Genomic DNA, 22937 nt, shown 5'->3' on the forward strand with positions numbered 1-22937 from the left:
AGGTTGGCAAAGGGATAGAGGGAGCTTAGAAAGTGCCAGGTCAGAGGGCCACCAGGAGTCCCAGTGAGGGGCTTAGGAAGACAGCCAGGGGTGGGTGGAAGCAAGAGCTAAGAACAAAGGCTGTTCACTCCCTAAGCAAACGCTTCCTGAGCCCGATGCTTAGGCCACAGAGGCTCTTGGAGAGCCCTGGTCCAATCTCCCATCTGACGCTCTATTCCCCTCCACCAAGTTTCCACCAGTGTCTGCTGGCCCCTCCAAGGCTGCCCATTCCAATGTCTTCAGCTCGAATTGTGGGGAAGGTTCTAGATGCACGGCTGAAAAAGGTGTCCCTCTGATTCCCATTCACTGGTGTCAGCCATGCCCATGGAACTGTGCAGAATATATTTTACCTCTGGTTCAAATGGCAAACGAGACACAGAGAGTGGAAATGACAAGTCAGATCTCACAGGATCCTGCCTGGTGCTGGGTCCCCACCCCTCAAGCTGGCATGCCCTCCACACAGCAAGGCTGTCGAGCAGGCAAGACCCAGACTCAGGGATGGTCTTGCTATGGACAGAACAAGACACTGTCCCCTGCCCTCCAGAACCTCCAGACCATTTCTACCTCACAGGGCTCTGCACCTGTGCAGTCAGCATTTCCAAGGGCCCTCACAAACACAGGCAAGGCAGGCTCAGAGGGGTCACAGAGCTCATCACAGAGCCGCATCCTTGCATCCCTCACTTCTCTGGGGCATCTCCACATCTCTCCCTGGACCAGACCTCACCCCCATCCCCATGGCCTGTCTGCCACCTGCCTGCAGAGGGCCTCACCTGCATGTCTGCTTGGCCTCCAAAAGTTGCCAAGCCCAAATCCTGACCTTACAGGCCAGTAGCCTCCACCCTGCCAACCCCGTTCACCCGGCCTGGGCTGGCTGGGCTGGGGGCCACCCATGGGAACCCACGCCACCCTGCACCCTTGCCTCCTACTTCCTCACGAAAATAAAACCGTCAGTTCAGTGAGCGAGTTAATTGAAAGGCACCTGGAAATGATGTCCACCAATCCATGGCAAGTAGAGTGCCCAGGGCCACGGGGACCGGGACACGTTCTTTTTGTGCACATTGCTCTGTCAAGGCACGTGGGACGGGGCACGTGGTTCCTGGACTGGCTCCTCTCAAAGACCTTACCTCATTTCTCAGACTCACTGAAGCCAAAGGGCAGTGAACGCCCCTTCCTTTCTCCTCCAGCTCAGAATTTTTAAGAGTTTCAAATGCCATGTCAATATCTGTTAGATTGCAAAATGTCGTCAGGCAGGAATCAACTAGTTATACCGATCAAGACACTGTGGAATCTTTGGTGCAAAACTTTTGGCATTTGCTGGGACTCGATGGAAATAAAATCTGAACACTGTCTCCATCCTAAGCTGGTATAAGATGCTGTATTTGGTTTCATAAACATAACCGATCAGGAAAGGGCTACAGAGAGTTAGCAGAGCTGCAGAGACTGAATCTGCAAACCCCAAGGAAGACCAAGAAGCCACATTTTGCAGACGAGAGGATGCCCTGGAGCCAGAAGGGGCAGACAACACCCTGGTGACAGCATCAGGATTCAAAGTGAACAAGAGTCCAGGCCAACAAGCTGATATTTGATACAGAAAAATGTTATGTCTGTTTTTTCAGGCCCCGAAGTACAGCAGCCCAAGGGTGTCCTGGAGGCAAATGTTCCCTCCCCTCTAGGTCCTAAAAGCAAACTTATAAATGGAAGTGGTGGCAGCCAAGTGTTTCCCAAAGCCTGCGGTGGGAAAACCCCAAAGATTTCCAGCTTCCCCCTAGATCGCTCTGCCAGCCTGCCAGGGGCGAGGAGGGAGAGGGCGGCCTGCGCCGTGCAGTGGAACCGACCGCTGCAGTGGAGCAGCCTCAGACACACGCAGGCTACGGGATCTCCCAGAGCCCCGCGCAGCTTGTGTCTCCAAATGTGCCGACCGGCCCCGGGGGCCTGCGAAATGGCATCAAGGCCTTTAGCAGCGTCTCAGTCGAGTGACTGCCTCCCGGACTCAGAAGCCCAAGAGGTTATAGATTAGAAATCTGAATAAACCCAAAGTTGAATTCTCAAACAGGCTGTGGTATATCCATGTCCTAATCTCTGAAACTTCATATGTGAAGGTTCCTTACATGTAACCTGTGAATGTCACCTTCCATGACAGCAAGGGGGTCTTTGCAGATGAATTAAGGATCTTGTGATGAGGAGACTAGCCTGGATCCTCCGGGTGGGTCCTAGGTGAATGCGTGTCCTTATAAGAAAGAAGAGGAGGGGGATTTGGCAACACGGAGGAAAGCGGGCTGTGAAGACCCCGCGCAGAGAGACGTGAAGCCCCCGACCTTGCAGCAAAGCAGCCACGGCCAGGGAACGCCGGGAGCCACAGAGCTAGAGGAAGAAGGGACGAAGCTTTCCTTAGTGTCCCCAGAGGGAGCACAGCCCTGCCAACACCTTGATTTTGGCCTGGTGATACTGATTTCAGACTTCTGGGCTCCAGAACTATAAGAGAATAAATTTCTATTGTCTTAAGCTACCAAGACTGTGGCCATTTGTTATCGCCACCACAGGAAACAAACACACAGGTCGACACAGTTTCCCCTCCCTCCCTCCCTCAGCCAGCACTCAGAATAAGGACCTGGACTGTGCTAGGGGCTGGGAAGGGTGCAGAGACTAATAAGGTCCCAGTGAGAGCGGTGGACATGGACACAGCTGACTGCACCTTGGACACACTGGCCAGGTGGTACAGCAGAGCCAGGCATAGATAGGCATCACCCCCGAGGCCACACCAGGAGGCTTCTAGGGACAGGTAATGTTCAGCCCGAAGGGTGAAGCTGGATTCTGACAGGTCAAGGCGGGAAGTGGCCCAAGCCAAAGGCACAGAACGAGGAAGGACACTGACCAGTAAGAGTCCAAGGTGTGCTGGGGACCCGAGAGCAGTCAGGGAGGGGGAGGCTGGGAGAGGAGGCTAGAGGCGCAGGTTGGGGCAGCCCAAGGCCCCTGCTGTGCTGAAAGGTGGCCCTCTCTGTGCTGCGGGACAGTCCTTGGGGCAGTGCCTGCAAAGACAGTGTGCACAGGCCACCCGAGAAACAGATTTGGAAATCGTGTTGGAAACAAGAGGCCCAAAGACATGACCCTGGTTTGGACGTCGAGGAACAGGAACTAAGGGCTGTGCCCGCTGAGCTGGAAATCCCAGCCCTGGCGCTGGGCCCGGCACTAAGCGCTGGGGATGCCTGAGCAGAGAAGGCGGTGGGGCCGGGGCAAGAGGGGAAGAAGGAGAGCGATGCAGAGAAGGAAAGACGGAGGGAGGGAAAAGGAAGAAGTCACAGCAACTCCCGTGTGGCAGGCTCCCCTGCCAAATTCTTGTTTTCCTCTTTCCACACTTGTGCACCCTCCCTTCCCACTCAGGGGACAGAGTCCTAGGGGACCCTGAGGCAGCCCCTGTTCAGCAGCTGCCAGCAGGCTTGGTCCGGCTGTGCCCTCACTTGGCGGTGATTCCTGCTGCCACCGTTAATGGGAAAGGAGCCACCATCTGTTCCCGCTGGGGGCTCTGCCAGGCCTGCAGCCATTTGTATCTTGAGCCTGGTAATTAGGGCTGGAGGAACACTGGGGCCGGAGGGCAGCCTCGGTTTGGATAAACTCAGCAAAGTTCAGCTGCTTCTCTGAACTGGGCCGCTTTGGGGTTTGCAGTGGGGAGCTGGGAGGGCCAGCCGGTGACCTCAGTTTCAGGGCCAACATGCCCTCGGGCCAGGTTCCAGGGCCATCTCTAAGCTGGTAGATCCTGAGAGCACAGGCAGGCAGCATGGGGCGAGGAGGAAGTGCCTGTGGGTGGGGGTGGGGGGGCAGGTGGACGAAAGCCTCCACCCGGCAAGCTGCGTGGCCCGGGGCAATTCCCTCACTTCTCTGGGTCTCAGCACTTTTGGAAAGTGGGGATTATACTCCTGACCTCGCCCACCCACAGGGTGGTTACACCAAAGGGCTCCAGGGGAAGTCTTGGCAGCCTATCAGGTGTTCCAGAAATGTGAGGGCCCCGAGACAGGTATGGCTTGGGGTCCCTCTCTCCAGGCTGCCCTAACTTGCTAAAGGTTGGGAAGTAAGGAGCCAAGGGGACGGGGAAGAATGACGTGTGTCCCATCACCTGCCTGCCTTGTGCACGGCATCTCCGTGTGCTCTGCAGGGGCACAGAGAAGGGAGGGTTCTGCAGGTGGGGGCCTGGCAGGCCTCCCCGGCAGTGGCAAGGCCCAGGGCAAGAGTACACGCAGAGGCCGTTTCCCATATGTCTCATATTTAAAAGTCATAAATCAAGCTAACAAACCGTTAAATGAAATATGCTCCGTCCTCCTACCTTGTTAAATACATCTTGGAAACAACCTGGAAGGCCAGGATGGAATTTAGAATTCTGGGCCTCCTTGGCGTTCTGCGCCAGGGTGTGCGTGGCTGCGCGGGGAGCCCTCCCGGCTGGGGTCCGACCTGCTGCTCTCCCCACCCCGGGCTCCTCGTCACCACGCAGGGCCTTGCACACACATGTGGACACCCAGCCATCACATCCAGGCTCTGTCCACACACACACACACACACACACACACACACCGCCCCAGGGAGCCAGCCCTCGGGCCCAGGGTGCACACACCAGCGAAAGGGGCTGTGTTTAGGAGGACAGCCCTGGGGAAGAGGCTGAAGAGGCCTGGACCTGTGTGGGGGGGACCCTGGGGCGAGCTAGAAGGAGGGGAGTGGACACATCCCCCGGCCCTGCAGACTCTCCTGGTCTGGGGCAAAGGGGGCCACGGCCTCAGCAGGGCCAGGTGGGCCTCTAAGGAGTGGCTCCCAGAGCAGGGGCCCTCTTGCCTGGGTCTACGGGTGGTTCCAACTGGTTTCTAATCGTGACCCTGACTCTTACTTGCTGGGTGACTGGGGCATGTCCCAGACCCTTTCTGGGCTCAATTTCCTCACCAATAAAGTAGGATGAATGATCCCCTGCCTACATCACAGAGCTGTAGCTAGACCCCAAAGACAAGCTGTGGGGGTGGCAGTGGGGGGGTTGAAATAACTATTCTGGCTTTTTAAAATGCCCAGAGAGAGTCAACAGCTGTGTTAGGAGAGCATCAAGCCCTTAGAGCCCCCAGGCACTGAAACAAGGGTGTGGCCCCCCCCAAAATGACTCCAAACAAGAAACAGCATGGTAACTGTAGCTAATAATAATGGATTGCATATTTCAAAACAGCTAAAAGAGAGGATTTTAACTGTTCTCACCACAAAGAAATGATAAATATTTGAGGTGCTAGATATGCTAATTAGCCTGATTTGATCATTCCCCCATGTACACCTGTATTGAAACACCACATTGTACACCATCGATATATGATTGATATATTCAATCATTATTGTCAATTAAAAGTAAAATTAAATAAATAAAAGAAAATTTTGAAGAGATAATGTTAACTCAAGTGCAACAGCATCCAAGGGAGGCCTAATATTTCCCCTGATTTTTTTTAAACATCTTTCAAAAAACGCTACTTTGGGTAACCCTGCTATGCTAATACCCTTACAGCAAGCAGGAGGATGATGTGTTGTCTTGTCCCCACGACACCCCACAGTGCAAGGAGATGTGGTGGCCTCTTTTTCTAAATGTGTCTTGAAAATGACACTTCACTGGCCAGAGGGGATCAGGTTCCGATGGCCACAGGGTGTTGTTTAGAATCAAGTGACAAGCCCACCAGCCAACATCCCGTCTGTCTTGAAGACATCATCCTCCACCCCAAGGAGTAAGGCCACTAAGAGTACCTCGGGGGCTTCCCACTTGTCCATGTCACACAAAATGGTGGAAGACAGGGTGGGGGCAGGGAGGGCGGGGAGGTGGGGAGAAGGCCCCCTCCATATGGGCTGGGTGGCCTCCCGGCAGCCCCTGCACCCCTCTGTGTTCACACTTCCCACATGGCCAACAGGGCTGTTTGAGTGACAGTCAAGGACCCCCGTGTGTCCTCCTCAGTGCCAGTTGCATCGCTGGCTGGTCCCAGCCCCACTGCAGGCCCCAGCTGCAGAGAAAGAGGCCGGGAGCGCGGACCTCTGCCTGATTTATTCAGGTCCGCATCTCAGAAGCGTAGAGGTCACCCGGGCTGTTTGGGGGGATGTTCCCCCCACCGAAACCCCTCCGCTGCCTGCTGCGGAGACGCCGACAGTGCAAACTCACCAGGCACCATCCCTGTCAGCGTAGGCGCTGAGTAGCTGCCCTGTCCGGCGGGGGGGACGTGCGGAGGGTATCCGGGGAGGGTCGTGCTCGCCAAGTCACGGCCTGAGGAATCAAAGCAACAAATCACAGGGTGAGCATCTCTGTGGCCAGCCGCTCATGTCCACAGCTCCCCGGACACTTCTGCACATTTGTCACGTCTGGACGCTGAACGCCAGCGTGCCCCCAGCTCCCCGCTGTCGCTCACGCGTGCTCTCACAAACACACACACACTCTCATGCACACACGTCTCCAGCCACCCTGGCTCCGTGCAGCAAGAACTGAGTCAGGGCTCTGGCCTGTCCCTGGGAAACTGGAACCCTGTGCTTGGGGAGGTGGGACAATGCAGGTGCCAGCACGCCTTGCTCTCTGCTCCCTGAGTGTGGCCTGGACATCTCCACCCCCACTGTTGCTTCTGCCGAGCCCTCTGTGCTGAGCCCTCCCTCCAGCTGCACAGAGGCTGCCACCACTGCCTGCCAAGACCAGCTCAAACACCCCCTCCTCTTCCTTGACAGTCCCCACAGTGGGCAGCGGGCGTACCGCCTACGGCTCTATATCCGGCCTGTACTGAATTCTTCCTCCTTTGGCCTAGAGCTATTCCTTCATTCAGTGAAGATGCAGGAAGCACCTCCCCCAAACCCTGCGCTGGTGCCAGACATGGAGATGACGGCCTCCACTCTCAAGGTGTGGATACTCTAATGGGCAGCGTCCAGCTCTGTGCAGCCTTCTGTGCTTCTGACCATGAGTCCAGAGCCTCCACGTCTCTCAGCTGGGACTTGTCCCCATTGCTGATTGGCTGCATCGTGCAGAAGGAAATTCATTCCACTGTAGTTTTGATGGGTATCATGTTAGGGGGGACTGCCAAATCTGCCTCTTGAAAGATGGCGGGCGTTCTCCCCTGGAGGAGGCTGCCTGGCGCAGGTGTCCACATCCTACCCAGCTACCAGGGGTAAATATGAAGGTCCTTGGAGGGGACTTGTGCAAGGATACTCAGCTGGTTGGAGGCAAGGCTGGGGCTGGAACCCAGCTCTCCTGCCTCCTGGGACTGGATTCTTCCTTTAACAGGGAGCTTCTCTTTTGGTCAAGTCTGAACCCCAACAGACTCTGTTGCTATTACACATGCTTTAAAGCCTTGATCCCTAAAGCAAAGGTTCAGAAAATCAGTGCCTCACCGAAGCACTCAACTCAAGAAGCCAGATTAAAAAAACAATAAAATGAACCTAGGGCAAAGAGAAGGAAGGGATCGGTAAAGAAAAAGCAGAAAATAATGAATCAGAAAACAGAAAAGCAGACACAACAATAAATACAACCAAGAATTGTTTTTTAAACCAAGTAAATTTAGTCTTACGAAAAAGTGAAAGGAACCCTTTGTAGTTCCTCCCACAGGAGCAGAAGGTACCCCTCTGCCCCCTAAGTTTGCGTCAGCCACGTGCCTTGCTCTGGCCAGCGGAGGTGAGCAGAGGTTCAGCAGGCAGAAGCCTGGCGCGTGCTCATGTGGCTGGCGAGAACACACCTGGCTCGCCTGCTGGTCCAGGAGGAGGGAGACACGTGGAGCAGAGATGGCCCCAGCGACACTAGGGCCAAGCCCAGACTAGGTCAGCTGGTCCCCGCCAGCCCCACGTGCATGAGTAAGATTAAGTGACCACTGCGTTAGGACCTGAGTTTTGGGGTGGTTTGCTAAGCAGCGGTATTGTGGCCATCACTGATTGATACAAGACTTAATAAATGTTACCTGCCCATATCGTTATCGTTATTCTCTGCTTAAGAACACACTGTCTGGGACCTCTAAGGACGGCAGAGGCTGGACACCCCCTGTTGGGAAACCCCCAGAGTGAATTCAAGCTTCAAGTTCGCTCCGATGGCCTACAAGGTCTCTCCTGGCACTGCGCTGAGCAGTCTGTGACCTTGGAGGGTATGGGCATTTCACCTTCTCAGTCCCTTCTCTAACGTGCCTCCAGCGTGTCGCCAGGGTTGGGGGTGTTTAACAGCCTGTCAACACAAGGCAGCTGAGGAGATGCTGCTGCTCCTGTTGAGCTCTAATTCAGGTCTCTGGGCTGCAGTGTTAAACCAGAATTATGCATCTAAACTCGATATGACATCAAAGCATATATTTATATCATTTTTTACCAAGGAAGAAATTATTTGTATCATTTGCAATGGAACTGAATGTTATTGATGGCCTGTAATAAACGTGCAAATAACTAAATAAAATGAATTGAATTCCTAACATAATTCCTCCTATTAATGGCAGGTAGGTGCATCTTGTGCAACTCATGTGTGGCCTTCTCTTTCCACAGAGAAAACCAAGACTTGGCCTCGCTTACCATTAGCGAGGAGTCCACGCAGAACTTTGGAACGCAGGACAAACACCGCTCCAGAAGAGATATACTTGGTTTAAAGTAACTCACTCATTTCAATCCTGAGAGAAAGGGAAAGAATTGGTACCTACACTGTTGTACAGATTAGGAAACTGAGGCTCATGAGTTCCAACTGGCAAAAAGTCACAGAAAAAGTGATAGAACAGGGGCTTCAACTCAGATCTCATGACTTCTAGTTAAATGCTATTCTTGTAGGATTACTCAAAATGTTCCCCTCAAGGGGACTAGCCCTCCCACATGTTAAAACATGAACTAAAAGTGTGCTACCAGCACTTGAATAGAAAACCAATGAAACAGAATAGAAAGGCGAGAAATAGACCCAACTCTATATGGGAATCTAGCATGTGATGAAGGTAGGATCTCAAATCACTTAGATCTCAAATATGGACTTTTTATAAATGATACTATGACAACTGGAGAGACTTTTGGGAAAAAAGATTTAAAAAGATCACTTTTTCATACCATATACAAGAATAAACTACAAATGGATCTGAGAGGTAAATGTAAAAAATAAAACTATGCAAGTACTAGAAGAAAACACAGGTGAATTCCTCTCTAACCTAGGTGTAGGGAAAGGCTTTCTAACTATGACTCAAAACCAGATACAGACACCGCATACAAAAAATGAACTCAAAATGAATCAAAGACCTAAATGTAAGCGTTAAAACTATAAAACTCTTAGAAGAAAACATAGGCATAAATCTTCATGACCCTGGATCAGGCAATGATTTCTTAGTATGACACAGACAACAAAAGAAAAAAACAGATAAAGTGGACTTCATCAAAATTAAAAACTGTGCTTCAATGGACACTATCAAGAAAGTGAAAAGATGACCCACAGAATAGGAGAAAACATTTGCAAGTCATATATCTGCTAACACTTCTACCTGGAATATACAAAGAACTCTTACAATTCAATAATAAAGACAAATAACTCAATTTTAAAATGAGCAAAGGATCTGAATAGGCATTTGTCTAAAGAAAAGTAAATGAAATGGCCAAGAAGCACATGAAAAGATGTTCAACATCATTAACTATCAGGGAATGCAAATCAAAAACCATAATGCAACACCCCTTTGCACCCACCAGCATGGTTACAATCAAAAAGACAAACTATAACAATCATCGGCAAAGATGAGGAAAATTAAAGCCCTCATCCACTGCTGGTAGAAATGAAAGTGGTGCAGCCACTTTGGAAAAGTCCGGCAGTTCTTCAAAAGGTTAAACATAGAATTGTCATGTGACCCATCAGTTCCACTCCTGGGTATATACCCAAGAGAAATGAGAACATACATCCACACAAAAACTTGTACACAAATGTTCATGGTAGCATTATTCATAATAGCCAAAAAGTGGAAACAACTAAAATATCCATCAGCTGATGAATGGATAAAGAAAATGTGATATATCTATACAATGGAATATTTGGCAATAAAAGGAATGAAATACCAATATGTGCTACAACACTAACATTCATAATGAACCTAAAATCGCTATGCTAAGTGAAAGAAGCCAGTCACAAAAGACTACATATTACACGAACCTATTAATATACATGTCTAAAATAGGCAAATGTACAGAGACAAGAAGTAGATTAGTGGCTGCCTGGGGAATGGGGGGAAAGGAAGTGACTGCTAATAGATATGGGGTCTTGAGGGGTATATTAAAATGTTCTAAAATTGATTGTAGTGATGGTTGTACAACTCTGTGGTTATACTAAAAACCATTGACCTGTACACCTGAGATGGGTGAATTGTATGGTATGTGACTTATAATTCACTAATGCTATTATTTTTTAAATTACCATCTATTATCACCATCATCTTGAAAAAGAAATGGTAATCTGACACCAAAATGTAGGAAGGGCGTAATATAAATATATTTGGTTTTAAAAATTTAATATTAAAATTATTTGGTTTTTTCAACCAAATAAAATTATTTTATGGGGAAAAAGATGCAATAAAAGAAAAGATTGTGGCCGGGCGCGGTGGCTCATGCCTGTAATCCTAGCACTCTGGGAGGCCGAGGCGGGTGGATTGTTTGAGCTCAGGAGTTTGAGACCAGCCTGAGCAAGAGCGAGACCCCGTCTCTACTAAACATAGAAAGAAATTAGCTGGCCAACTAAAAATATATATAGAAAAAATTAGCCGGGCATGGTGGCGCATGCCTGTAGTCCCAGTTACTCGGGAGGCTGAGGCAAGAGGATGGCTTGAGCTCAGGAGTTTGAGGTTGCTGTGAGCTAGGCTGACGCCACGGCACTCACTCTAGCCTGGGCAACAAAGCAAGACTCTGTCTCAAAAAAAAAAAAAGAAAGAAAGAAAAGATTGATATATTGGATTACTTAACAAACAAAAACTCTTGGCTGATAAAAACAACATAAGCAAAATCAAATGATAAATGACAAATTAGGAGAAACTGTAGCATGTACCACAGATAAAGAGCTACTATCCCTGTGTATCAAGAACTTGTAAAAATTTAAGGGAAAAGACACAAAAACTATAGAAAAATGGGCAAAACACATGAACATAAAACTCATCAAAAAAATATATATACATCCATATGTATATATATAAAGTAGCCATTAAATGAATTGAAAAGATGTTCAATTTCACTCATAATACCAAAAATGCAAATTAGATGCAAAATGGTTCAACCCCATGTGGAGGGGAATTTAGCAATATCTAACAAAACTACACATGCATTTGCCCTTTGAACAAGCAATCCCACATGTAGGGGTTTACCCTGAAGATACATATACCTTCAATTATACAGAAATGTGGCAGGGTGTGATGGTTCATGCTTATAATCCCAGCACTTTGGGAGGCCAAGGTGAGAGGATTGCTTGAGGCCAGGAGTTCAAGAACAACCTGAGCAACATAGTGAGACTCCATCTCTACAAAAAATTTAAAAATTTGCCAGGCGTGGTGGCACATGCCTGTAGTCCCAGCCACTCGGGAGGTTGAGGCAGGAAGATTGCCTGATCCCAGGAGTTCGAAGCTGCAGTGAGCTATGATTGCACTACTGCACTGCACTCCAGCCTGGCCAACAGTGAGACTCTGTCTCTTAAAAAAAAAAAAAAATACAGAAATGCATATGCATATGCACAAGGTTATTTGCTGCAGCATTATCTGTAACTACAAAATATTGGGAACTGGTTGAATAACGGTTGTACTGTGCAGCTGCACAAGAGAATGAGGCCCTTGTGTATCAGCCTGGGCCACGGGAAGCCCAGGAGTTAAATGCTGCTCCTACAGTAGGTTGCCATCCTCCACACAACCGCAGGTCAGAGCCCTTAGGGAAGTCCAAGGTCATGTCCCAAATTCCTAATGGAAAGCCTTGGAGGGACAATGACAGGGAGGGGACAAAAGTAGACTATTGGCCTCAGAGTTGTGACTTTGGAATGCTCAATAGATAAGCAAAGGGAAGGTGTAAACTCTCAGTATGCATCTAGGGAGAGGTCAGGGCTGGGCAAAGCCAAGCCCCAGCTGACACTGGTGGAGGAAGCGGCTTCCAGAGGGCAGAGAGGAGGAGATGCTGGAGCCAGCTCCGAGGGTGTCAGGCTTGAGGGGGCATGAAGCCACCCACATCTGCTCCATCCTTCACACAGGCCCCCTGCCCCCTTGCCATTGCCTCCAGAGCCAAATCTAGACCCCTGAGTCTGGCAGGGAGAGGTGGAGTTTGAAGTCTCACAGGCCTGGGTTCAAATCTTCGCTCCACCATTTACTAGCTGTGTGACTTTTGGCAAGTAATGCAATCGTCTGAGCCTCTGCCTTCCTTTTATAATACAATCAGAAAAGGAGGGTTTGGGAGTGAAACAAAGGTACCCTCTGTGAAAGTATTACAATGTATCTGCAAATTCTTTGTTGCCCTTCACATGGAAGAGTGAGGTCAATGTCCCCTCACCTTGAACCTAGGCCACTTGGTCAACTAACGGGGCTCCAGCTTCCTTAGCAGTTCCTACGAGCCCTGGCCAGGCACTTTCCACATCTCATCTCATTCAGTACTCACAACCACCCCACAAGGTGGGTGGTGTGATCTCCCATCTTACAGAGAAGGAAAGGAGGGCGTTGACGTGCCCAAGTCTCACAGCTGATAATAACAACAGCTAACATTTTTGTAGCACTTACTGTATGCCAGGCCCTGTTCTAACACTAGGCAGTGTTCCAAACACTCTTCACTGTGCTTTATAGATATTGACTTGTTTATCAAAAACTATAAGGTAAGCCCTATTATTATCCCCATTTTACAGATGTGGAAACTTAAACACAGAGCGATTAGGCACCTGCCCCAGCCCCTACAGCTAGTATGAAATGGAGCCATATTCTCCCAACACTGGGCACTGGGCCTCCTCCTGCCCCTGGACTGAAGGCCCCAGAGATCCCGGGCTGCTCTCATCCCTCTTTCCCCTGCACTGACCGGGCACACAGTAGGTGCTCAGAAAATCTTTGCCAAGATGCAATTAATCAAATGCCATTGGCTCTATGCGTCTGAAGGAAGTATGGCTCCCATCTCACCAACATCCCAGAAACCCCTTCATCACGGACACCACAAAACAACTAGGCCTGATGTATCAGTTTTTGCTTAGATGCAACTTTTTCTTTTTCATAGAGCCCATTTCTAGGTAGGCTCTCTCTGTGTATACTAATGGGGGGGAATGTGAATCCAATTAACTTCAAATTTAGCTCATAATGAACTTATCTCATTTTGCTACCAGCTCGGTTCTCATCGTGTGGCAGTAATTAACCACTGGGGGTTGTCACTCCCAGACACATGACACAGAGATCCTCCCAGCCCCTCGCTTCAAACCCTTGCAGAATTCATTACCCTGACAGTGTGAAAACCCTTCACTTTGAATACCACAGGGCACCAACCAAACTCCCCCTCCACCTACCTGACTGTGTGTGAGCGAGAGAAAGAAGGAAGCAAGCCACTCGAGAAGCCATTAATTATTGCAAACAAGATGGGAGGTAGGGGCGGGACGCTGGCAATGGCTTGATGGCCAGAGAGGGTCTGCCATCCTTGACAGTGCTGGGGCGAGAGGCTCTGCCCGGAGGAGGGAGATCTTGGCACGGAAGGCCCAAGCTATAAGGGAATATGGCAGAGCTGGCTGGGAAAAGCAAAGTCCTTTGAAAGCTGGTGACTATATCCACTGGAGACTCTTAATGCCCAGGAAGCCAGAACACTCAAGGCAACAGTGATTGCTGTGTGACCTCAGGTAAACTCTACTCCCTCTCTGGGCCTTGGTTTTCCCATCTGAACACTCAAGCAGTGGGAACAGATGGTCTCTGAGGGTTTTTCCTGCTGCAACATTCCATAAGTCAGCAGCATCATTTTTTCCCGTGTTGATGGAAAAGGAGGCTGGTGCCGATTGCTATAGAGATGGATCTGGCGGTGCCTGCCCGCTCTGGCCTCGGCACTCCTGCTCACAACATCCACCTGACTCCCTGGAGCCCCTGCATTAAACCCCACTGAAAGGACGCTAAGCTTAAGGAATTTATAGAAGGAGATGGGAGCGGTCGACCTGCAAACAGAATAAAATCTCCATTTTACATACCGTTTATTTTATACTTGTACAGGAGTTATGCTTTGAACTCTTTCAAAAGTATATTTTGACACCTGTTGTAGGAAAAAGTGAACCATGCCTGACACAGTGGCATGAGCTAAAGATTTTCAACAAGCACCAAAGCAGATGACAGTGAACAACTGCCACCTTAGGGGAGGGGAAGAAAAACAGCCCAATACCTGGGATTTGGGGAGGGGATTAATCCTGCTCCACAAACCTCGGTGTATGTGTACACGAAGTACGTGCACCACCAGGCTCGCTGGTTCCAGCTGGTGTTTGAAATGTGTGACAGTTTGAACAGGGGCCGCTCTGGAGTCTCCCTTTGTTCAGACCTGCCACTAGTACAGGGTGTGCTGACGGCAGTAGCTGCAGAGGGGAATATTTTACCCGGAGGAGAAAGGCGCTGGGATTGGTGGTGTAACAGCCTAGCTCTGCCTGCAGACAATGGATGTGCTAATTGCAGATGAGCTGTATCCAGTCATTAAAGCAGATCTGGCAGGCTTCTAATGACAGGTTTATTAGCCCTTAGTTTAGGTGGTGTTGTTTACTTAGAAATAGTAACCCTAAATTTTTCTTCCCAAAATTACTTAATCTCTACTTTTAACTAATTCTGACTGGCCTCCCTCTAATTGTCCTGGCTACAGCACTAACCTGGATTTGGAGAGCCAGGAGGGTAACCTGAGAACTCTCTAACCAGGGTGCTGTTTACTTTGCCGGGGGGCTCACCCTTTCCACTGAGATGACCACGTCCTGGGAATCTCTGGGAACTATCAGATTCCAACACAGTGTTTCAATTTTGAGAGCATGTTTGAATTTCATTTGCCTGGTATCTTAGAGCAGACACTGGGACTCAGTCAATATTTCCACGCACATTTGTGACACGATCTTCCTAGAACCAGCAACTGTTGATCCAACTTAATGAAACGACAAAGGCAGGGTCCTAATTAGTAAAGCGACAAAAGCAGCTCGACCACACTGACGGCTCTGGGCCTCCCTGCCAGGACGGGCACTGCTCCAAGGACAGGAGGAAGGCAGTGTTTACAGCAAGAGGATCCCAGGGCTACTGCGGGCTAGCTCACGTCTTCATTCACTCATTCACTCACACATGCATTATGTGACACCTGCTAAGTTCTCAGCACCATCCTGAGTGCTCCAGTGGACCCAAAGATGATGATAATATAGTAATAACGACCGCCACAACAACAGCTATCATCGATGCAGCATTTGTACGTATTATCTCATTTAAGTATCACAGCCACTCCAGGAGATATAAATCTTTACAATCCCTAATTTGCAGACTCTGTACCCAGCTAGTAAGAGGTGGAACTGGATGCCGACTCATGCTCTGACTTCACAGCCTGACTTTCCCGCCATACACGCTGTTCTGTTTCAACAGGCAAATTGCAAAACACAAAAAGCACCTCCCCTTGGACCAGCAATTCTACTTCTAGGATTTTGCCTGTGGAAATGCACAGAAAAGTACACCAACACTTACATTTAATGGGAAAGAGGAAGCAATCCAAGTGTTTATCATTATGGCCAGGATAAATAAATGATGATGATTCCCTATGATGGAATATTATACAGTTTTGAAAAACAACGAGGTAGATTTGAATGTGGGGATTGTGGAAAGATCTCCAGGGCACATTACTAAGTGAATAAAGCAAAGTGCAGAAGAACACTGTGTATGATATGATTGTGCTAGTAAAAAATTAATGAATCTGGAGGCTGATACATGCATAAAGACACTACTGGAGGTATCTGCTAACTTTAGGGAAAGGGACTTTGGTTGGGAGGGTGAGGATGGGGAAGGGAGATTTATTTTTCATTTTATATTTTTCTGTATGGTTTGAATATTTAACCACATGCATGTATTACTTTTTATTCAAAATTAACTTTTTGATTTAAAATTAACTTTTTCTTAAGAACCAGACACTGTCTGTGCCCAAGGGGCTCACTTTCAGTCTAGAACGGGAGATAATGAACCAAGAGGCGTGAAGTGCAGGGCTCCTCCCTGCCCCGTGTTCCCCCCAAAGTGGCTCTCAGGTCAGGGTGCCACGGTAGGAACTTCTTGTTTTCAAAGACAGCATCATGATGCCACCAGCACCTTGGCCAAGTCACACAGTTCATGGCCCCACCAGGCCTCTCCCAGGCCAGCAGCCAACTGTCAGTGGTGGGCTGCCCTGCTGATCTGCAATGCACCATCTAGCAGTCTCAGCCCCTACAGTCTGGCCATGAGTAGCCAAAAGGTGGGCACAAGGTCTGTCCCTACAGTCCCTCTTGGCACCGACACTGGCAGGCCTGATCTTCATTTGCACACAGTTCCAATGGGCTCAGGGGCTTGGCTTCCCAGCCCCTTAAAGATTAAAAATAGTAAAATAAGGAGGAGGAGAAAGATTTCTAAGGCTAGGCAAACTGACATTAGGAAAAGGGACAGTTTAGCAGCAAGGACAGAGACAGGAAAACAATATAATCAGACACGAGAAGTCCGAACCTCAGCAGTCCAGGGTGCCTGGCGGGAGAGCAAGCTGCCTGCGTACAGACCCCAGAGGCTTTGCCGCTCCATCCGGCCAGGTTCAATAACACCGGTTCCCAAAGATGAGCCTAGGTGCTGTCATCGGAGGAAGGCGATGGCATGTCACACCAACGTGATTATGTGTGTCTCTTATTTGAGAAACTGATATGGCAAAGCACTGTTTGATACACCTATGTAATCCTTAGCAGGTGGAGAAAGCCCAATTGTCCACCTGGGTCCAGAGTGGCTCCCCAGAGAACCCCTGTGCAGTGCCTGGCAACGGAAGGACCTCCAGGAGATTAGATTTCTGGTCTAAGACCCACCATTCTCCCACTCCTGGGCTCAGCACATGCCTGTACCAAGCCAGCTCCAAACTGGCTGGAGAATATCGAAGACATGTCTTTGCCTCATGATGCTCCAGAATCATGGAGTCCCAGGGCTAGACTGAAACTTGGAGCCACCTAGTGTCCTCCTAGCCAGGGCTGACACTATTCCCGTCACATGTTTGCCCAGCATCTCTTGAGCACTCCTAGGTAGCGGCTCCGAATGCAGAACACGCTTCCCACATCTAATTGTTAGGAAAGTCTGCTTTCCCGGGAGATGGAATCTATGTAAACTAGATGATTGCTAAATGAACAAATGAAATGAACACACAGAAAGCATAAAGTTCTCCTGAAGTGGCCTTCTAGATTTGGGGACATTAAATCTTTGTAAAAAGGGACAGGATGGCATGGTAGTTAGGGACAAGGGCCGCAGGGCTGGTAGTCTCCATTCATATTTTGGCTCCACATTTGCTGGCTGTGTGATATTGAGCAAGCTGCTTAGCTTCTCTGTGTCTCTGTTTTAGCATTTATAAAACAAAGATGATCTTACCTGCCTCATAGCGTTGTTGCATGGATTAAATTAACAAATGCATGTAAAGCCTCTAGCACAGGGCTTAGCACAGCATGAACATTCAATAATGCCACTATTGTTAACGGTGCCTCCCTAGCCCACAGCCACCCTCAGACCATCCTGAAAGCACAGCCAGATCGGTCTTTGAAAGCATAGCTCTGTTCACATCAAGCTACCATCAGGAGTCTTCGATGGCTCCCCGGTGCTTACAAGGCAAAGTCCACCCTTAGTGAAGGGCATGGGCTCTAAAGGCCCAAATCCCAGGTCTGCCACTTGCCAGCTGCGTGACCTACCCTTCCCCAGCTGTGTAAGGAAAGGGGCAGGGGGCCCCACCAGTTCCTCTCTAACGGAGTGACTGTGAGGCCGAGTGAGAGGATTCTGTGGACACACTTAGACGGGTGCCTGGCCTCAAGCCTCCCAGCTGCCTGCTGCCTGCTCCACTCACACTCACTGCACTGCCTACTGCGTGCCTTCGTTTGTGCTGTGCCTCCACCAGCTCCAGCACCCGAAAAAAAATGCGTGAAAGTCGAAATGTGGAAGATGAGACGTGCAGAAGAAAGTGGCCCTTTGCGCAAAGGTGGGAGATTGCTCAGGAGCCGGTCACCCTGCCCTGTGTGCGCCAGCGCATCTGCTGAGCGCGAGTGCGGTGGACGGAGGATAGCAGCAGGCGCACTGGGCTCTTTCTCCTTGCCAGAAACTCTCCTAAATGCTTTACTCGCCTGGTCTCATTTAGTCATCAGGACAATCCTATGAGGTAGAAATTATTACTATTATTGCTGTTGTTGCTATTGACAGGCTGAGCCTAGTGGTCAAGAGCACAGCTCTGGGAGCTGACTGCCTGGATTAAAATCACTAGCTGTTTTGTAACCTTGGGCAAGAATATACCTCGGTTTCCTCATCTATGAAACAGGGTTAATAATACCTCTTCCTTAGACTGTTTAAAAGCTTAGAGACTTAGCACCTGTGAAGCACTCAGGAAGGGGCCTGGCCCGGGCAAGTGCTTCCGATGTCAGCTCTTACCTCCAACGCCCGTCGTCACCGCGGATGTACAGAGGAGGTGACTGAGGCTGAGAGAGGTTAAGTGATTTGCCCAAGGTTGCACAGGCAGAGCATGGGCCAGCAGGGTGGGGGTCGGGGGCAGGCGGGGAGGGCAGGATGAGAAACCCCAGCAGCCTGTGCTCTTACCCACCAGTTCCACTGAGCAAGGCCCTTCCTGGGGCTCGACTCTAGGATGGGTTTGAAGTCAGGCGTGGTAAGAGGGACCTGCTGGACCTTTCAAGCTAAGATAAGGTCAGGGCTGGAGGGTCAAGTGCAAGGCCCATCGAGGCACAGCTGGCCTGGACTGGGAACCTGAATGCCCCCCACTTCCTCACTATGCCTTCAGGCAGGGCCCCTCTCCTTTCTGAGCATCCTCACCTGTGACCCAGCCACCCACCTGGGGGGACAGCAAACAATGCTACAGAGAGGTGAGGAACCCACAGCCTCCTGCAGCTCTGCGGATAGCCCATATTATTTTAAGAAAGAGTCAATAGGTAAATGTCTCAGCCTCTAATAGGCTTCTGATCTCTAAAGGAACTGAGGCCTGGCACGAATCCTAAGCAGTGCCCCGGCCCACCCGCTTCTGGCCCAGAAGGCAACAGGATGGCACCTGTCACAAAGCCAGGCCTGGAACCGAGAAAGCCCAGCCAGACAACGCCGGTATTTTGCAAACCCGGCTCCCACACCTCCAGTTGTTTCCCCAGAGCACACAGCGAGGCCAGGATCAGTAAGCAGCCTCAGAGGAGGCCCACATGAGAGAGGGGGGCCGGGCAGGTGCGCTGCTTGCCAGGGAAAACCAAGCCCGCCCCGCAGAGGCGCCTCCCAGGGTGCACGGCAAATTAATGTGCTGCGGAGAACATGCATTAAATCGTGCTGCTAGGCTGGCGCTGCGGGCTGCCAAAGTGCCAGCCCAACCCTCCCTCGCCCTCCCTTCCCAGAGAAGCGGTCAGGTGCCAGGGCTCTACTGTCTCACAGAATTACTGGCTGCTTCTGAGAGCTGCCGGCATAGCTCAGGTTCTTGCTTGCAAGCTGTCGCCCGTGCTGGGTCTCAGTTTCCCCTTTGTAAAACCTGGCTGCTCACCCCTGCCCTGCCTCCCTCATGGGCCATCAGAAGCCCCAAATGGGATCACAGAAGTGAAGGTGCTTCAGGCAATGCCCGGGCCTGGGGACCCTACTGACCAGGAGCAGCGCGTGGGGACAAGTATAGGAGTCAGTCAGGCTGGGCTGGTGGTTATTCACCAAGCCCCAGAGGCAAAGGGTCCTGCCCAAGGTCTCACATGTAGCAAGTTCTGAGATTGAGTTCCTGCAGTCGGACTGCAGACTTCCTGGAGGAGGAGGCACTGGAACTGGGCCTCAGTGCGCAGGTTCCTTCAGAAAGATCTAAAGGGGGTTCAGGCTGAGTCAGGGCAGGGCTGGCACTACGGATCACACCAGCACATGAGCCTCAAGGGGCAGATGTGCTCAGCACTGAGCCTGAGCTTCCCAGGCACAGGCAGCGGCTGGGGTGTAAGGTGTGAGGGCTGCGGCCCCAGAGGGGGAGCCGAGAGCTGGGACAAGCCAAGGACACGTGTTCTGTGAGCCACCTTCACGCCAGCTCGAAAACCACTGTGGAATCAGAGAGCACCAGAACCCCAAGGACGCTAAAGGTCAACCAGTCCAGTGGGGTCAGTCTGTTCCTCTGAGCCTTCAGGGGGACCTCGGGGGCCTCTGGGATCCCCATTCTTTCAACCAGTGAACTTTGCTTCTAACTAGTTTATATAAAGCTTCCCAGGAAGGTTCTATCTGATTAAAAAAAAAAAAAAAAAAAGGCTTTTAGGAAAAAAAAAAAACAACTTTAACAATTGTTGGAAACCATTAATTGCCCATTCTGCGGGCGAGTGAAGAAGCCCTGCGAGGGCCTTGCCCAGAGAGCTGTGCACGGCCAGGCCCGAGTCCCAGACCTGCCCCGGGCCCGAGCCAAGTCTCCTTTCCCTGCTTCCCTCTGTTCCGTTCCTGCCCTTCCCTCTCTCTTCACAGAACACCCCTCAAGCTCAAGAAACTGACACTCAATTTTTTTTCTCCCGGTAGTCCAGGGTACTGGGGTCCCGGGTGAAGAGAACCAGAATGCTCGATTTTGTGACCGGTTCTGAGAATGCCAGCATTGCCTGGGACACAGGCTTGGCTAAAGTCACAGTGTCCCGAGCCCAGGAGCCTGCTGGCCAGGGCCAGGTAGGGAGGACACACACAGAAATCAGACTTCCCAGAATGTGCCACTGACTGTCTCCCTCTGTACTAGCGGGAGAGTTTTACAGTTGGGCAGGCCAGTGCTTGCATCCCAGCCCCTGCGTGTTATGTATGCAGCCTCAGGGGCGAGTCACTTAGTTTCTGCCCCTCAGTTTCCTGGTGTACGAAATGGGGCTAACAGCACCCTCTTCATAGTGGAAAAGGCCTCTCTTCTCCCTCCAGCCTCCGGCCCCAGGACCCCAGCAATCTCCTCCCATCACAAGCTGCTTCCGCCCCAGCCATCCTCCAAAACGAACCTCACCGGGCAGGAGGACCCGGAGAATTAAAACATGCAATCAAACAGCTTCTTGACGGGAAATGCTTTGGAAATTTTCGGCTCCATTTACTTCTCAATCTAATTTTGTCCTCGGATGCACATTATGCGCGAGATGGGATCTCATGTGGTTTGCCCAGCGCCCCGCACACCAGCAGGAGGCAGCCGGCGTCTCGATCGCTGCTCGCGTCTCTGCCCTCCATGTGAGAGGCATAATGAGGGCCCCAGCAGGCTCCAGGGGCACCCCTGGGCAAGAAGGCCCATCCTGGACACCCCAGACCCACAGCCCAGCCTCTGCCACCAACACCCCAGGGTGGGCACTGGGGGTGTCCTCCACAGCTTACTCCAGCCACAGTGGAGACTCCCATGGCCACCTGCCTCCCAACGGTCCCCTGCCTGGCTCCAGCCTCCTCCAATCAGACCCTGCTCTCCTTGGCTCCCCGACACCTCTGGGTCAAGTCCAAACCGCTCACTGCCCCACCCCCCCTTGTCCAGACCATTCCCACTGGAGTTGTAGACTCCCCCCCACCCCCCCCCCCCACCAGAACCACAGCCCTCGATGGCTTGTTTCCCTCAGCCTGCTCCGTGCTTTGGCCGATGTTGCTGCTGTGCCCAGGCAGGTACCCTGCAAACACCACCAACGTCATCTCCTGAGGAAGCCCCCCCAGATGCCCCGGCCCTCCCCGGCCCTGCCCTCATGGTCTCACACTCCCTCCTTAGTGCCCTCAGCGCCCCTCTGCACAGCTCCACATCCCAGACGCGTCAGACTGCTGGGACAGTTGGCTGTGCAGTAGAAGACACTAGACTGAAGCCTTCCAGCTCAGGGACCGTGTCCTGTTTACCTCTGTTTCCCCATGGTGCCTGTCACGATGCTTGGCACAGAGCCGAGCTCGAACAAATGCTTAGGTTTGTTCTTTTGCTCAGAAAGCATTTTCTGAGCCATTTCTCTGGGCCTCGTCTACTGTAGGTTTGGGGGATTTTGTGCCCATAAAGACAGGAGGCTTTTTCTTTGAGACCAACAAGTCTCACTTTCCATTCTCCCCTCTGAGAAAAGCCACAAGCCAAAGCCCAGAAGCCACCCGAGTTCTCACCAAAGGGAAATGCCTCCCCGCCACCCTCAGGACCCCGGGGGTTGGGACTGGGCCACTGGGATCTTGCTTCTTCTCCCTCCCTTCCTCCTGCCCCCAGTCCAGGCATTCACTGTGAGTCACTCACGTCCTGAAGGATCAGCTCCCGCCCCACAGGCTCCTGCGCCAGTTTCCTCTCCTCACTAGGGCTTTTCCCGGGCTCTAGGGCTCAACCGCTGCACCCCCACCAGAATCCAATGCAATCATTTCTGCCTTTTTCTGGGTGGTTTCTGGCCTATGTGCAGAAGCCCCATTGCCTACCCAGTCCCCCAAACTCCACCCAGGAGCCATGCTGCCTACTGCCCATCCTACCCCTCAAAACTCTTCCTCTACTCCTAACTCCACAGCCTGGGTCCCGGGCCTCTTCCTTTCTCTCCTGGGCTCTTACAATCACCTCAGCGGGGCAGGTTTTCTTGCTGAGTCTCATCCTCCTTTTGTCCGCCCTCTGCTAAGACCCCAGAGAGATTTCTGTGAAGATGCCACTCCCTTGAGGGCTGGCCCATGCCTGGAGGTCCTGACCCCAGGTCCTTGGCAGCCTTGGTGACCTGGCCCTGCCCTCACTTCCAGTGCTCACCCTGCCCCCTGCCTGCTGCACTTCCCTATGCTGTTCCTCACCCTTACCATGCTGTTCCCTCTGTCTGGATGTTCTTCCCT

General features: G+C 51.1%; 1 protein-coding gene across 1 annotated transcript in view; it reads right to left on the minus strand.

Annotated features, from left to right (window-relative positions):
- The window catches only part of PAX5 (paired box 5), a 151147-nt gene that overhangs the window by 31473 nt on the left and 96737 nt on the right, over positions 1-22937 (minus strand). The window contains exon 6 of the mRNA XM_069474445.1: positions 6197-6298. Within this exon, the coding sequence (XP_069330546.1) occupies positions 6197-6298 (102 nt within the window). The remainder of the gene's footprint in view (positions 1-6196; positions 6299-22937) is intronic.

This window comes from Eulemur rufifrons, chromosome 7 (genome assembly GCF_041146395.1).
Source record: "Eulemur rufifrons isolate Redbay chromosome 7, OSU_ERuf_1, whole genome shotgun sequence".
Classification (NCBI taxonomy): domain Eukaryota; kingdom Metazoa; phylum Chordata; class Mammalia; order Primates; family Lemuridae; genus Eulemur; species Eulemur rufifrons.